General features: G+C 37.8%; 1 protein-coding gene across 11 annotated transcripts in view; it reads right to left on the reverse strand.

Annotated features, from left to right (window-relative positions):
- The window catches only part of ZNF532 (zinc finger protein 532), a 45,412-nt gene that overhangs the window by 15,568 nt on the left and 14,661 nt on the right, over positions 1-15,183 (reverse strand). For all 11 annotated transcript variants that reach the window (XM_040539955.1, XM_040539961.1, XM_040539956.1 and 8 more), the window contains 3 exons: positions 12,188-14,544; positions 6,279-6,460; positions 3,052-3,228 (listed from right to left, as the gene is read on the reverse strand). In XM_040539955.1, the coding sequence (XP_040395889.1) occupies positions 3,052-3,228; positions 6,279-6,460; positions 12,188-14,524 (2,696 nt within the window). In that variant the 5' untranslated portion in view covers positions 14,525-14,544. The remainder of the gene's footprint in view (positions 1-3,051; positions 3,229-6,278; positions 6,461-12,187; positions 14,545-15,183) is intronic.

Below are 15,183 nucleotides of genomic sequence, written 5' to 3' on the forward strand. Positions count from 1 at the left end.
GCACTTCTTCCCTCAAAAAAACAGTACTTGTGGGATAATACATTTTGTACTGAGAGTACAGTATATATTCATAATCTGGCTTCATAAACAAGAACTTCTCCAATATCCAAAAAGAGATCAGCCATGAAAAATACCTTTATGCTGTTTCTATGGACTTCCACTATTTACTGAAAAAACAAAATCACATATAAGCTTTGGTTTCACATCAAAACATCCTAGGTATGTTACAGGAGAGAGCTGACAAAGTTGAAAGCCATCCATTTCCCTATATTAAAATAATCTAATTTCCACTGTTAGAGAATCACTGCATATAGACTTCATTTTTCATGCAGCAAATAGTTTACTATATCTGTTCTGAAACAACCATTTGTAATATAATTATAAATCATACAATTCCAGTAAATGCCAGAGGCACACAGCCATTTACCCGCTAAGCCTAATTCCTGTAAACAAAAATTGTGTGAACAAATAAACAGAGCCTCAGGACTGAGCTGGTCTCGGCCCATTTATGAGGGAGAACTAATAAATCCTTCCCAGCTCCCCTGATTTGTTCACACACACAGCCTTATTTCCTGCAGCACCGCCGTGACCAGGGCCTCTAGAAACCAGGCTCTGTGGTCAGACAGGAGTTCAAAAACATTTGCCTATCAGCATAAGGTTTGAAACTCCCATTTAAAAATCTGGGTTAAATGACCTTCAAGCACTACACAAAAGCTTGAAAGCTTCCTATTTTAAAACACAAAAGGGTATTGTACACTGCTTTTCATTTGTTTTAAAACGCTTACTTCGTAACAACAAACAGTTGAACTTTCATGGTAATATCTCTAGTATTACAATACTGTATTATAGTCCTTCTTTACAACAAATTGTTAAGCTTTCAAAATGTATGCTGGCCATGTGCAGCACAGATAGCAGGTAACACAAGACAGGTAAACCAGCAGTGGCACTGGCATATTCATCAAACAAGAATAAATTTCTTCCAGTACAATGTGGAACACTACAGTAGATAAAAGAGAATTTGAGCTATGAAAACTTGATGTCACTTGACTAACGTACGTGAGAAATATCCTCACCAACCAATTAATCCAAACAAGAAAATACTTTCCATTTTACATTGCTGCTGAACAGCGTAAATACATTCAGTTAATTCTGAGGAAAACCACAGGTCCTGAGAGCCTGAAATAGACCTTATTAAATGGTCAGACAGTAATCAATGAGCATCTTGAGCCCTGGTGCTGACACTGTACTACCTACAGGTGCTTGTGAAACAGAAACAAGGAACTCCAAACATTGCAAAGACTGGAAAACCTTACTAGTCATTCTGCAAGCATGTGAGACAGCATCTTGATTCAAACGGGCAAATTTAAAGAAAACACTCCTTCTCATATGGAAAGGAAACTAATGCAAAATACTTAATTCACCAAATTCATGAGAAGTTCAACAGATAAAAGCACAACTCAGTAAATCTTCTGTACTTTTCATATGTGGAGTATCTTACACAGTCGGCGATCTTAATCTTTCAGTTTTCTGTAATGAAAATCATGGGAACCTTAAACAAGTTTTAGATTAAATGCTGGTATGTCAAAGCCTCTCACCAAGATATTATCCTGAATTAAAACAAGATATCATTTATCACTGGTGGAAATGTCTGAATTTAGTATCAGACACAGTAAGTCTGTTGCTATTTTGCTAAAGAAAAAAAAAAACAGATCTCCTTTTAATAGGCTAGAAGAAAAAGTGTTATGCCAGATTCTTGTGAAATCTGGTTATTACAATGCAGGATACCTTGTTTCTTTCATCTGCTCTATATTTTCTCGACTCTGCAATTTGTTAAAATGTACTTGTGTGCTCCAAGCAGTTCAAAGAAACAAAACAGAGTTAAACATTTGAGTATTTACTCTGTTCTGCATTCATACCAGCAGAGGAAGAAGAGAGAAGAAAAAGGCCTGTGATTAGAAGGCATTGGGCTTAAGGCCTACACAATTTGAAGTCTGATTTTCATACGTGTCGACACCTGCAGCTCCCCCTGCCTTGAATATTCAACATTTTCACAATGAAGACCCTGAATTATGCCCCTTCTTACTGCCTTCAGTAAACCACTTACTGTGTTTATATACAACCATCCTAGGTGAAGAACGGAAATGCTTCTGCCTTAATCCAGAAAAGAGAGATTTTGTATCAGAAAAAAGCTTGTATAAAAATAGCTCTGTATATATATTTATTTTGAATTTCAGGGCAAGGCTGGAAAAGGTTTAAAGGCTGGCACCTCTCACTTATCAGACAGGGATTGTTGTCCTTTAGACATGACAGTCTTAGCGAAGCTAAAACCTAGCTCACCATTTCCAAACTTACAGCTTTCCCGAGGACACATCTAGCAGACAGCGGCAAACACCGCCTGATAAGCGAGCAGCTGCCTGATCAGAACCACCTCTGTGGCACCGCAGGAGGCTGCAGCCCGCAAGAGCCGCCTGAGGTCTGCCCAGAGACAACTGCAGCTGCATCTAACACCCCGGCCACAAGTATGCACTCCAACCCCTGAGGGCTGATGGCATGAGAAGAATCAATTTCCCAAATTCACCTAGACGACTATTTGTAAACAAATAACAGAAAAAAATAAAATCACTTTTTTCTGCCTTTTCAACCAGACATTAAGAAAATCACTACAAAAGCGCTGGTGAGCCTTAGCAGTTCTTTTTGGAATCACATTATATCTTAATTCACAGTAAAAATGCACATGAGGTAAGTGGATTAGAAAACAAGGAGAAGCAGCACACTAGCAGGGTGAATTGTTTTTGTAATTACTGCATTACTTTATTGTAGTGCTGTGTTTAAAGAACTGCTATTGCTATGTTCATGGAAATTTAACCTTTGCCAAATAAATTCCTAGCTAAAACCTCTTGAAAATATTAGAAGAATGACACGCATTACCAAATGGACGACAATCTGTTGATTGTTCAGTACTTGAATTAAGATTGTAAGTACAGGACAGAATGCAATTTCAAAGGTTATTAGAATGCAAGCAAGTACAGTAAAAATAGTAATTTTGCTTACTTTGGTTCGCCTATCTTGATACCCGGGTGTTGTGTATAGGCATGGGAATGTGTGCTGGGAGCAGATTTAAATGCCATGGGACAGATAGGACATTTGTAAAAGACTTCACAATGAGAACCTTGAATATGAGACTTGAGTGCCGCCACATCAGAGTATACAACATTGCAATGCACGCAGCTGCAAAAAGAGTGGAAAAGAGTCAGTTCAGCCTAGCATAAAGCAGTATTGAAAGAAATGGAATCAACACTGATTTTCAAGCAAGTGGAAGAGTTAAGCATATACATATAACCAGTTAAAACTACATTATACTGTCAATTTAAAAGTATAAACAACAGAGTAAGAATCACTATAAGCAGAGATTTGCATATCAAAAAGGAGAAAAAAAAGGATTTTCCCAAATTTAACTTCTAAAATCTAAGAGATATGAAGTCAGAGCACGTTTTATGATATTACAACAGAATAGACAGAAGAGTCAGACAAATATTCTATTGATTATAAAAAGAATGCTTCAATCCTCTGCAAATTTGTAAAGAGCTTTTATAAAATGCATTTTTTTTCACATGCAGCGGATTATGTAAGGTACACCACAGTAATTTAGAAGCTACCACCAAAATGGAAAACTAGTAAGCAAAACATTTTCACCACTTCCCTTCTTTAGACTTAATGAAAACATAATGGTAATGATTTTCTGTGCTAGTAATCAAATCAATGCTTGGATTAAAACAAACAAACAAAAAAGTAAATCTAAATTCAGAACAACTAAACTGAATCTCTACAATCATGTCAGTATATCAGATTGGAATTCTGAAAATATTTTTCAAAAACCTACTTCAGCAATGTCGAAAATTTGTGACCTTTCCGCATCTATTCTAAAACAAAATGATTAAAAAATTGAATTAAAATTAGCACATGAGAATTTCTACCCACAACGGCCCCTTTTATAGTGCCATGCATCTCCAGTCCAGTCTTAGTATATATACCCAGTAAGTCTGCGAATATACTGCAATAAGCAATTAAAACATAACCTGTCAAATCAACAGATTTCTTAGTGATCAGTCTTTTGCAGTAAGAGTTTTAGTTTCAACTTGGAAGGCCCCTAGCTTCTGAAATAATAATTTTGGCGTCTATCATGTTAGCATGATCATTTTTGTATAAACATCAAATAATTTTTGGATACTGTTTTAATGCCTTAATGATAGCAATAAAGCATTAGATAGTTATAAATTCCACTTAACAATCCTGCTTTCCTTTTAAAATATATCTTCATGGAATTTTATGAAATGTCACCCTTTCTTTCTTAAGCACTTAATTTACATCCCTAATACTAGTAAATAAGTAAATAACTAGTAAATCCTAATAAATAAGTCCATAGCTATCTAGTCTCCACTTGCCAGTGCATTTTCTAAAGTAAATGGTCCTCACCTTCTTGGGGTCTGTTAAGCTCTTCTCTGTTTATATAGAGATGAACATTTCTTCATAGCAGTAGAAAGTGTGACCCTCTCATTGCAGTGAATCCTTAACAGCTCTACTGCTATGGTGTCACCTCAGTAGAGCTGGGGCGCATCCCTCCTCTCCCTTCTCCATCCCATTTTGCCTGGATTTTATTTTCTAGTGATGCAAAATCATAAATGATCCTCAGCATCCACCGTTGCATATTAAAACAACTCCTAAGGCCCAAGCCTTCCTTTCTTTGACTGTTGTATCACCCTTCTTGTTCTCAACACACTAGGATGCAATCAAACTTAAGGTTGACATTTTCAGCTTATTTAGTTCAGACAGTTAGCCTGAACCACTGAAACCAAACTGGCCTTACAAGATCCATTGGTCCAAGACATACCACGCGTTTCACTAGCGCATGTGTCATGGTGATAAGGAGGTGCTGAGGAGTTAAGGAAGGAAGACCTTAAACTTTCCCAGATGCTGCTTTTCCTTGCCTAAGTATTTTTGGTTTCTTCTCACCAAATAAATTCTGACTTAGTGTGACATGAGATGTTTATGATAATTCTCAGAAAGCTCAGGAACATTATCATGATTCACTAAGGATTCAATAAGGATTTATGAATCTTCTGGTGTTACTGGTGCAGGCCAAGAGTCCCTGAAGATGATACAAAGAGGTACAGACTATTGGGAAGGGCAGTAGAGTGGAGGAAGCAGATGTAAGAAACTTAGGACAAGAAAGACCACTGCTTGGGAGGAAAGGATAAAAGAAAAGAATCCAAATAAACATGAAGATTGAGAGTTGTGTCAGGCCATAGGTTCAGTCTGAAAACTAATTGCCACAGCAGCTGCCTTGATGGAGGAAAAATGCTTTCTTCCCTTTGTGGAAGGATGTCACAGCCATCCTAGTAAACAAACTGCGGTACCTTGAAGGGGAAGAAGCTTTCTAGTGGGTAGGACTTTAAATCACCCTTCCCCAGTCAGATAGGATGAAATGGAAATGCCTGAGCACTGCTGAGCAAAGCGCAGCTGTACGGGTTGCTCTTCCGATCTCTTGCTGTGCTGCCCGCCACTCAGAGTCAGTAAAGTTCTGACAGTAAAACAATTTTCAAGCCTTTCAAAACTTAACATTTCCATGAAATGCCTCTGATCCCCATTTTCTCACTGAGTTGCCATTACAGGGAACCGAAAGAATAAAAGTAAAACTGAAGAGTAACAACGAACAACCAGAAGAGCAGGCTGTTTGAATGAGGAAGATAATTTTCAAGCAGTGTACAGAGACAAATCTTGACTTCCCACAGCAAATAGAGCAAAAAGGACTTTACAAAGTTGTTTTTGCTATGCTACCAGACCGGTGCGGTATGCCCATCCACATCTTGATAATAAATTCTCTTGATAATAAATACTGAAAACGACTGTTCTACCAGAAAGAACAGCCTAAAATTCAATGTCCTCAAAAAACTCAAGAAGTCTGTTATGAACCTGAAATTAAGAAAATACATCTGAATTTTCTAGACCTTAGAAACTGTGAAGTCCTGAATCTGACATTTTATGGTTGGATGAGATTAGCTAATATTCTGATTTAATAACATACAAAAGCGGATGCCCAAAACAAAGCTGAATTCTAATGCAGTATTTATTCCAAAATTTGTAGTACTAATAGCATTGTTTCCATGACAACCTTAAACCCATGAAGCTGTATTCTACAAACAATGCTTATGAAAATGGAAAATTACTTTTGAAAGCATAAATTACATATAAATTGACAACAAAGTAATCATTATACTGACCGAAAACCAACTCTTCGGGTATAATGCAGGCAGTTCTTAGTAACATGAGTCTGGAAGTGGACAGATCTGCAGATTGCTCCACATTCAGGACACGTGTATGGAGATTTATGCTGATGAATTCTCTGGTGTGATGCAAAACTGCACTGGTTAGGAAGCAGCATCTGGCAGATATTGCATGTCTTCTAAACGATAAACCAAAATAGATGAAACAAAAGGTTTGGTTCAGCTAGACATAATTTCTTGTGTCAAACACTGTAATATAAACAAAAGGTTAAATGTTGTGACTGTGATGTGAACCAAAAGAAGTAGTCAAGGACTAAATTCTGGACTCTGCTGACTAACCTCATGGGACGGAGGTGAAGAATATTGGCAACGGGATATATTGGCCTTTTGGGCCAGATTCTGACAAAACAAAGCTCATTCACATACCATTGACCATAGAAGATGCACGTCAGATTATTTAAATTTTATTAGGTGCCTCAAAAGATTACCTTAATAGTGCAAGGGGTCTAAGTAAAACTTGAGAAACAAACCTAGCAGCTTTATCTAAAAGCACCATGACAAGAAAAAAAAATAAATACAGAAAAAAACCCAACAAAATATATTATCTTCACTTTCTTCGATACTTGCTCTTGATGAATTCTATTGGCAATATTCTCAATACCAATAAAACAGAGTATTATCAATCAAATAGTCTATAAATAATTTCAAAATATATTTCTCAGGCTAGACTACAGCATCTGCTTTGTAAAATATCAAAATATTGTGCATTTGAGTAAAAACTGCAGATGTATGAAATACTTTAGAAGCTTTTCTTTGAATGGCAATCTTTCTAAGTGCAGGAACTACTTCCTGTACCAATTCTTTTCTAGTAGTTTGTTACACAAAAATAATTAAAAAAACAAAAACCCTTCAACTACATGTTGACCATTTGCCAAATCAGAATCATGGAATTCTTTGGGTACTGTGTGTCATTCTTCGGGTGAAATGTAAATGATGCAACTGAGCTGGAAACACGCTTCACTTCTGCTCACAGATGCTTTCCATTACTGGAGAGCACAAAGAGCAGAACCCGTAAAACCATTTGTGAAAATGTTTCATTTAGAGTACTACATCACTAAGATCTCTAAGCAGGTGGTTGACAGTCTGTATGGAGCAATACTTCTGTTTAACTTTTATCACAGAAGCTGCTGTTTGGTTGACTTCAACAGAAACACTGCCTAAAAGTCAAGCACAAATAAAAGTCTTTGCAGAACGACTTCATTTTGTACAACTTTGCTTTGTAAGGCCTTTCAAATTATTGTTCTCTCTTATGACCTGGAAATTATGAATCTCATCAGTGACATATGAAGATTTAAAAGCAAAACTAAGACTCCTTCGTGGCATGGGTATTTTTGAACAAGATATTTATGTATTTTTAGAAATGTTATCCTTAAGAGTCTTGCAGATGGAGTAATGTGTACATTTTGCAAGAATATAGAAAAAACAAGATCTCCAGAGTTGTGTTAAAAATGATTTACTAACCTACGTATAAAGAAATCCTCAAATAATTAAGAAATAATCCTTTCCCTCATGATAAAACAGTTTCTTACTGAAAGACGGGCTTCACAAAGAGACACCCCCTTCTTCCAGTTTAGGCCACTAGCCTGTAAGTGTCTTTTAAAAAACAGTAAGATTCACAGCATATAACAGCAGAATCAAAGCTAACATTGTAGAAGAAATACTACAGTGTTACAAATAGGTTTCAAATGAGTTTGCCTTACTAGTATTGGAAACTTTGCCAGTACAAAAAATCACCTGTACCCATTTAATCAATGCAAGACAAATACTAACTCCAGTGCTGGAAGCAAAAAGGCTTTACAGTCATACAAACATGACTATATATAGTCATATTATCCACTCTGAAACGTCAGAGTTTGTCCTCATTTGACCAAACAACCATGGTCTGAACCAGTGACTCATGCCTGTCGACACTGAACAGAACTGGTCTGGGATGTGAATTTTGTATTCAGCTCAGGCTTACGGGCTGCAAACGCGTGACTAACCATAACTCTACTTAAAATGTGCTTGCCACATTTACTAGCCTTCAGTACCATTCCTAAAATTTATCTTCTGTCTGTCATATATGTATTAATAAGTAGCAATATAATACTGGAGGGCCTGGAATGTTATTCGATTACGTAGGAAACCAGCAAAACAAAACTTCTTACTCCAATCACAGAAACATATGGGGTTTTCACAGCCCTTCCCAAGCATTTTGTCTGCAGCACTACAAAAGGAAACCTGGTGCTATGCCACGTAAAAGCCGTGCAACATTCCAACCCCAGCTAAGCGCATCCCAGATGGTGATTTTGCAACAAGCAGTCTTCAAGATTCATCTGCAATGCCAGTAATTCAGACTGACGCGAAATGCCAATAATGCTATTTGTTAAGGCTACTGGTTTGCTATTTTGACTTGTAAAATGTTTAATTGTAACTGATTACAGTAGATCAAGAATAATCTACTGCAAAATTCTGAAATTCAGCACTTTTGCTTACCATTTTATTCTGGGCTTAAGGTGGCATTAACTTCCAGTTCTCTCATTCCAACCCATACCAAAATAAAACACAGTTTGTGAAAATCATCACCTGCCTGCATTTGAAGTCAAAGTTCCAGAAAAAAAAAAAGGTTAGAAGAAAAAATGGTGGAGGTGGAAAATAAAGATACACAAGAACTATGAGCATGAAGGTAAATGAACTATGTAGTGTCCCCGAGAGCAATACACTTATAGCTATAAGTAAGACAAACATTAACATGAATTAGTCCGGGTCTGCTGCTTTTGTTTCCCCACTAAGTAGGTGAGGGTTACATTCAGCCATGAAATCTACCAGTGAGTGGTCTGGTTTCTTTCAATAGGACTACTAACAGAAAGAAGATGTTACAGAAAAGTAACAACTTTATAGGGAACATTTTTTAATTGCTGTTCAATTGCTGTTCATTTAATTGATGTTTTACTTTTTTTTTTTTTAAATTATTCTAAAAGAATCATTCTACCTTTATAACAGGCGTTTAAAAAGAAGTAACAGCTACTTCCTACTTTTACCACAAAGCAGTATGCAATTTCCTTTTCAAGAGTAAGGAGGTAGGCACTAGAAAGAATGGTAAATTGCCAATAACAACTATTTTTTCTATTTTTTTTTCAAAATCCAAATATTTTTTCCTTCCTTCCTCCTCAAGTGAAAATATCTATTTTATATAACTTTCATGTTTCCTTCCCCCCAGTAGTTTCATAACAAAAACCCAGTGCCAAGCACTAATAGAACAGAAGTCAAATAAAGCTCTTTTTCAAGATTTTAAAGGGGAAACACGCTATTAAGAAACACCTATACACAGACTTTCTTCAGCAAACACTACTCTTGCAGCGATGCTCATGCTAACTGAAGAGGGGACAAGATGCTAACTTGTCAAGAAAGCTGGAGGCATTGCTCTCACTACAAAGCAACTGTTCAGTTAAGCAGCTATCATGATGTAGCAGTAGAGCTACGTCATTACAGTATGTAATAGAGCACAACATAAACAAAAGCACACAATTGAAAACTGCTGCTTGATCTATTAAAAGGACTATAAAAAATATTTAAGTCAGTTTTAAGAGGTAGTTCAACAAACATTTAAACAATGTTGATTGTGTTCTTTTAAAATGGAACAATATGAAAATTGCTTCTTTTCCTTTCTGTTTTGCAGCACAAGGCTTTTATTTTTTTTATTTTTTTAATTTTTTGAAATCTGGAAAACCATGGCCTAGTAAGCAGGTATTAATGCCTTATTCATACCTCAGCTCTTAAAAGACAGTGGCTTTCCAACAAGAGATAGAAACACATTGGTGGGTTGTAGGCAATGCTATTTTCTGTATCTTCATAAGCTTTCCTCCTTAAACAGCAGTATCTGTGTACCCATACTTATCTTTCTGCTTAACTGATGTTACATTTTGATGCTGTATGAAGATCTCATTGCTTTCCCACAGTAAATTCACCAGGGTAAACAGTATCTAAGAGGACATGCATACAAAGCATACTCAGCAGCAGCAGAGCACAAGCACCAATAAGAGGTAGCAAGAAAGGCCAAAAGTGTTTCTACAAACCTGTTTACCTGTCCATACCAAAAAAAGGCCCCCACAAAAAGCAAGTACAATACTTTTTTTTTTTAAATATTTGTTGTTCTCTATTTTTTCCATTTTATCCTTGCCCCATCCTCCCAACCTATTTTGTCTGTCTTACTCACTTGGTTGTTTTGGAGGCTTTCTGCTTATGAACTACCTTCTTACTTACTCATTTTCATAGTACCAAACACAACAGGGGTTTCCCAAGGACTACTGGATCTTATCATACCACAAATGATAATTAATGGACCTATTATGAAAAAAAAAAAAAGATAAACCTAACACGCACCAACAGAGGAGTTAGCTAAAAACAATTACTGCGTATTGGCCAACTTGAGGGCTGGTGCAGAACATGCTCTTGGTCAGCTATTAGAAAATGTTCAAAACTGCAGCAAGATCTAAGCACGGAATACATTCTGCTAACTTCTTTCTGACATAAGGCTTAAATAAGCTGGCTTTAGGTAGGCCTGTCTGTAGTACATTACGAACACAAACTCACTCACATTGCAATTCACTGTGAATCCAGGCAATTTCAGCCTAAGTCTGCTAACCAGTTCGTGAAGTAGGAGCTGAGGCAGAGCCATATAATCCATATAATCAAGATTATATCCACATTCATATCTCTTTGCATCACTGCTTGTACTGGTGGGAACAGTGTACCTACTTCATGGCCACATAACAGGTCTTAAGATCAGTGAAGAGATTCCAACAGGAACCTCTCTGCACTTCTATTACTGGCGGACTTCTTCCTAGCTGCAGGACGTAATCCTTTACTCTGCACTTTGCTGTGAGAGTCCCAGGAATATTCCCAGGGCATCCCTGACTTGATCAGTCAGAGCCTGTTTGCAGGCTTTCAACTTCATTGCTGATGCGCAGGAACAAGCTGCAACATCAAGATCAACTGAATGCTTTGAAACGTGCCAGAATCCCTTTTAATTGGCACACACCGATGGAAATCCAGCTATATCATTTAATTAACGATCTTAATTCTTACAGGGTTATAAAATACATGGCACACTGATTAATACTAACTTTTATTGAATGAGGCGTTTCAGATTAGGCCACACACAAACCATTTTAGAATTCTTTACTCAAGTAAGTTTAATTCATTAGCAATCATGAGAGGAAAGGAAAACCAACACAAATATGTAAATGGTCACATAGCAAGTAATGTGTGCTAGTGAACACCACTTTCTGTTTAAGAAAGACCTGAAGAACACAGCACGCGTACCCTTTCAGTACAATCAGTGTGCCATTTATTCGCTGGCTGGAGTCCCTGTAGGTAATAGGAATGCCAACCTCACTTATAGTGCTATATGAAAATAACAAAAATAACAAAAACCAAAGACGGCTCAGGAATGAAGCACTTAAAAATACTTCTCAGATTAAAAAGCGTGCTGTTAATGAGGGTGACAATTAAGTGGATTCCACGGGATAATCGAATTTCAAAGCACAGAGATAGTCATTAAAAAATCTTAAAGGCCATTATCAATCTCAGTATTATAATGTTCACCTGTAAAAAAGCTAATGCTAAATTCTAGTAAAAAATATACAGTGGAAATTTTAGACTTCAGGACCTAAGCAACTCTAAGAAAAGTCTTATTTAAAAATGTTGACGTTCACTATAAAAGTGCTTGCAAGATTTTTTTGTGGTTTTAGTTTGTTTTTAATCATGGAGATTCAGATAATTAACATCTAAATGAAAGAAAAACATATCCAAAGTCTCCTAGGCTTATAGGTGAAACATTGGAATTTAAACATATGATACTCTACTTGTCCACTTGTGTCTGCAGCCTGCTGGAAATGGGTAGCAAGAGATGTCTCATCTTGGAAAACTTCATTACACTCCAAACACTTTAGACCATGTCTACAGAGTTTTGATGGATCTTCATCTAGTGGCATAGCTGGAATGATGGGAGTACTTGCTGGAGCTGATATTACTGTCCCCGTTATGCCAGACTGTATCTTTGTTACAGTATGCGTGCCGACTCCCACAGGGCTTTGAAGCATAGATGTAGCAGTATTGCTTGAAGGAGATGCTATCATTTGATCTGCTGGGACTGGTTTTAAAATCAGATGGGAACACTGCATTACAACTCCTTTTTCCTTGTGTCCACGAGCATGGGAAAGAAGACTGCATTTGTTGTAGAAAACTAAATTCTTTGTACAATGATTACATGTCACTTCAATCCGCACGCTCCTCCTGTCATAATGCTGTGTCAGGCTCTTCTCAAGAGCAAATGAGTCGCCACACTCCAAACACTTGTAACCTCGTGTTGGTAACGTTATTCCGGCATTGGCAGGGGGACTAAGGTTTGGGATGTAAACTGGGACAGGATTGACACTACTCAGCACCTTGTTGAATGCTTCCACTACAGAACTCTGTAGAGATGACACCACCTGGACTCGAGACACCTTTTTAGAAGGCTGCGAGGCTGCTGCAGAAATTATTGCCTGCTTTATTTGCTGCTGAGGTTTCGTTAGCACTTGGCGGAGTTCAGAGGTGGTTTGAGCACCTTGAGGCAGAAGATTAAGGTTGGCAAGATGGACTGTCTTTGGCACAAGTTTAGCACTGGCAAGGCTTGATGCTGGCACCACAACAGTCTGCTGCTGTATAGCATTGGCAGCTTTTATAATGGCGCTACTGGCACTCTGCACTGAAGCAGCAGATATTACAGTGGCTTTCACTGTAGTATTGTTAGCAAGCTTCAAATTAATAACTTGTGAACCTGCTGTTTTAACTGCTGAAACTGGGAGAAAGGCAGTAGCCACAGGTTTGATAGTGACCTGCTTTGGTGCAAGTTCTGCAGATGCAACTGCATTGGTGACAACTGCGGACTGGAGAGGAGCTCTAGGAGGAGAGGAAAGAACAGCAGAAGTTGGAGAGGACAGGAGAGATGTCATGGAAGTTACCATAGAAGCACTCTGTTCTGTCTTTTTACCAGAGTCCAAATCAACTTCCGGCAACACTCTAGTAACAGTTCTCTTTATCTCCCCAGAGGAAGTCTTGATGGTTTTTATGCGAACTTTAGGAATTGCTGGTGTTGACCCTGCAGGAGAAGATGGAGACCCTTTGCTACTGTTTTCACTTGATACACTCCTGGGACTATCAGGTGGCTTAACAGATGGCTTTTTAGCACCATCAATAAGACTCTGAGATTCGGGTGATTTTTCCATAGCCCGGGGACTTTCACTCATGTCTTTTGGTAATGGAGAAGGCTCTCCTGAATTAGACTGTAAATCCTTACTGGTATCTGTAGCTGCCTTTTTAGCACTCAGTGCTGCAATCGCAGCAATGCATGAAGAAAGCTTTGCTGATGACTTTGCTTTGGACTGTGAAATGCTGGCAAGACTTGTTTCACTTTTTTCTGTGCTCAGTTTTCCATCAAGTACCCTGTTTTCAATAAGCTTCTCAGAATTGTCTTTTAGCAATTTGTCCTCTGCTTTCCGAGCTTTGAAAGGCTCGTAAACACTTAAATTCACAGAGTTTGTCTCTGTCTCTCGTTTAGCAACTTTACTTTTATCTATACTGCTTGAAATTGGGATACCAGATTTAATCAAGTTCTCCCCCCCAAGTGCTTTTAGTTTGTCATATTCCTGCTGAGATACAGATCCTGTCAAGACATTTGCCCTGAAATTTGCACGCATCTCTTCTTTATCTGGAGGGTCATCCACCTCAATTTTTTCATCATCATCAAATTCTTCAGCACTTGAAATTGGGCTAAACTGGTTGAAAGCTGAATCCTTCAATGTAGTCTCAGAAGCTGACCCATCATCTTTAAATGACTTCCCTTCATCTTTACTGTAACTATCGAGAGCTGATGATGTTAGAAAGCCATTATGCAAGCCATTGCCTGTGGAATGGTGGCCATCCTTGTCCACTCCTTCAGAAGAATCAATTGTACGTACATTTTTCACAATGACACTCACACCAACATCAGATGATGATGGTGCATGAGAATCTTCATCTGTATGAGCATTTTGTTTTATGTGGCTTTCATGGTCATCATGTCCAGATTCAATAGCTGCTTTTGGGTCAACCATGTCTGGTATGTCAAAGGCTGCAAGAAGGTCGTCAAAATCTGGGGTCTTCATATCCCCCATGGTCATGTATTTGATTGTAAGCAAGTCTGTAAAGTAAGCAGAAAATCATCTCAGTATTTTAAGTTCTAATAGCACACACACAAAATAAGCATATGTTCACATATGCCATGCAAAAAGGTGTTATTTCACTTCTGAAGTAGTATTTTCAGAAATTACACATTACAGAATAGTATCCCAGTGCAGAGGTACAGTTGGATTACAATGCCAAGAGCTACAGCAATCCATCAAGTTCACAGACTGTAACCTAGTATTTTTATTCCACGAACAAATTTTCAAGTGACTTTCTTCCTGTCCACTCTCCTACACTCCCTGCTACCATCTCCCACCCATGCTATGATTACAGCAAGATACCTAGACTTTCAGAAAAATGAGGTATTTGCAATTCCTCGTAAGTCTAGTTTTGACTTGACATTTGCACTATCAACCTCATGAACCTTCTCAAAGTGAGCAAAATAGATGTATTTCTACTAACAGTTCAAGACTAATGCACTGTTTTCTATAAGCTAAATTGCTTTATATGAATTATGGAATATCTGTCTCCCAGCATCCAATGCATTTTTTTTTCTCCAGTAACTCCAATGAAGGATCTGCTATATCTGCATTGCTGCTGCCAGGTGTCTCATCGACTTTAAAGACCTCCCATTCTACAACCTCCAATGCAATTT

The sequence above is a fragment of the Cygnus olor genome, chromosome Z (genome assembly GCF_009769625.2).
Source record: "Cygnus olor isolate bCygOlo1 chromosome Z, bCygOlo1.pri.v2, whole genome shotgun sequence".
Taxonomy (NCBI): Eukaryota; Metazoa; Chordata; class Aves; order Anseriformes; family Anatidae; genus Cygnus; species Cygnus olor.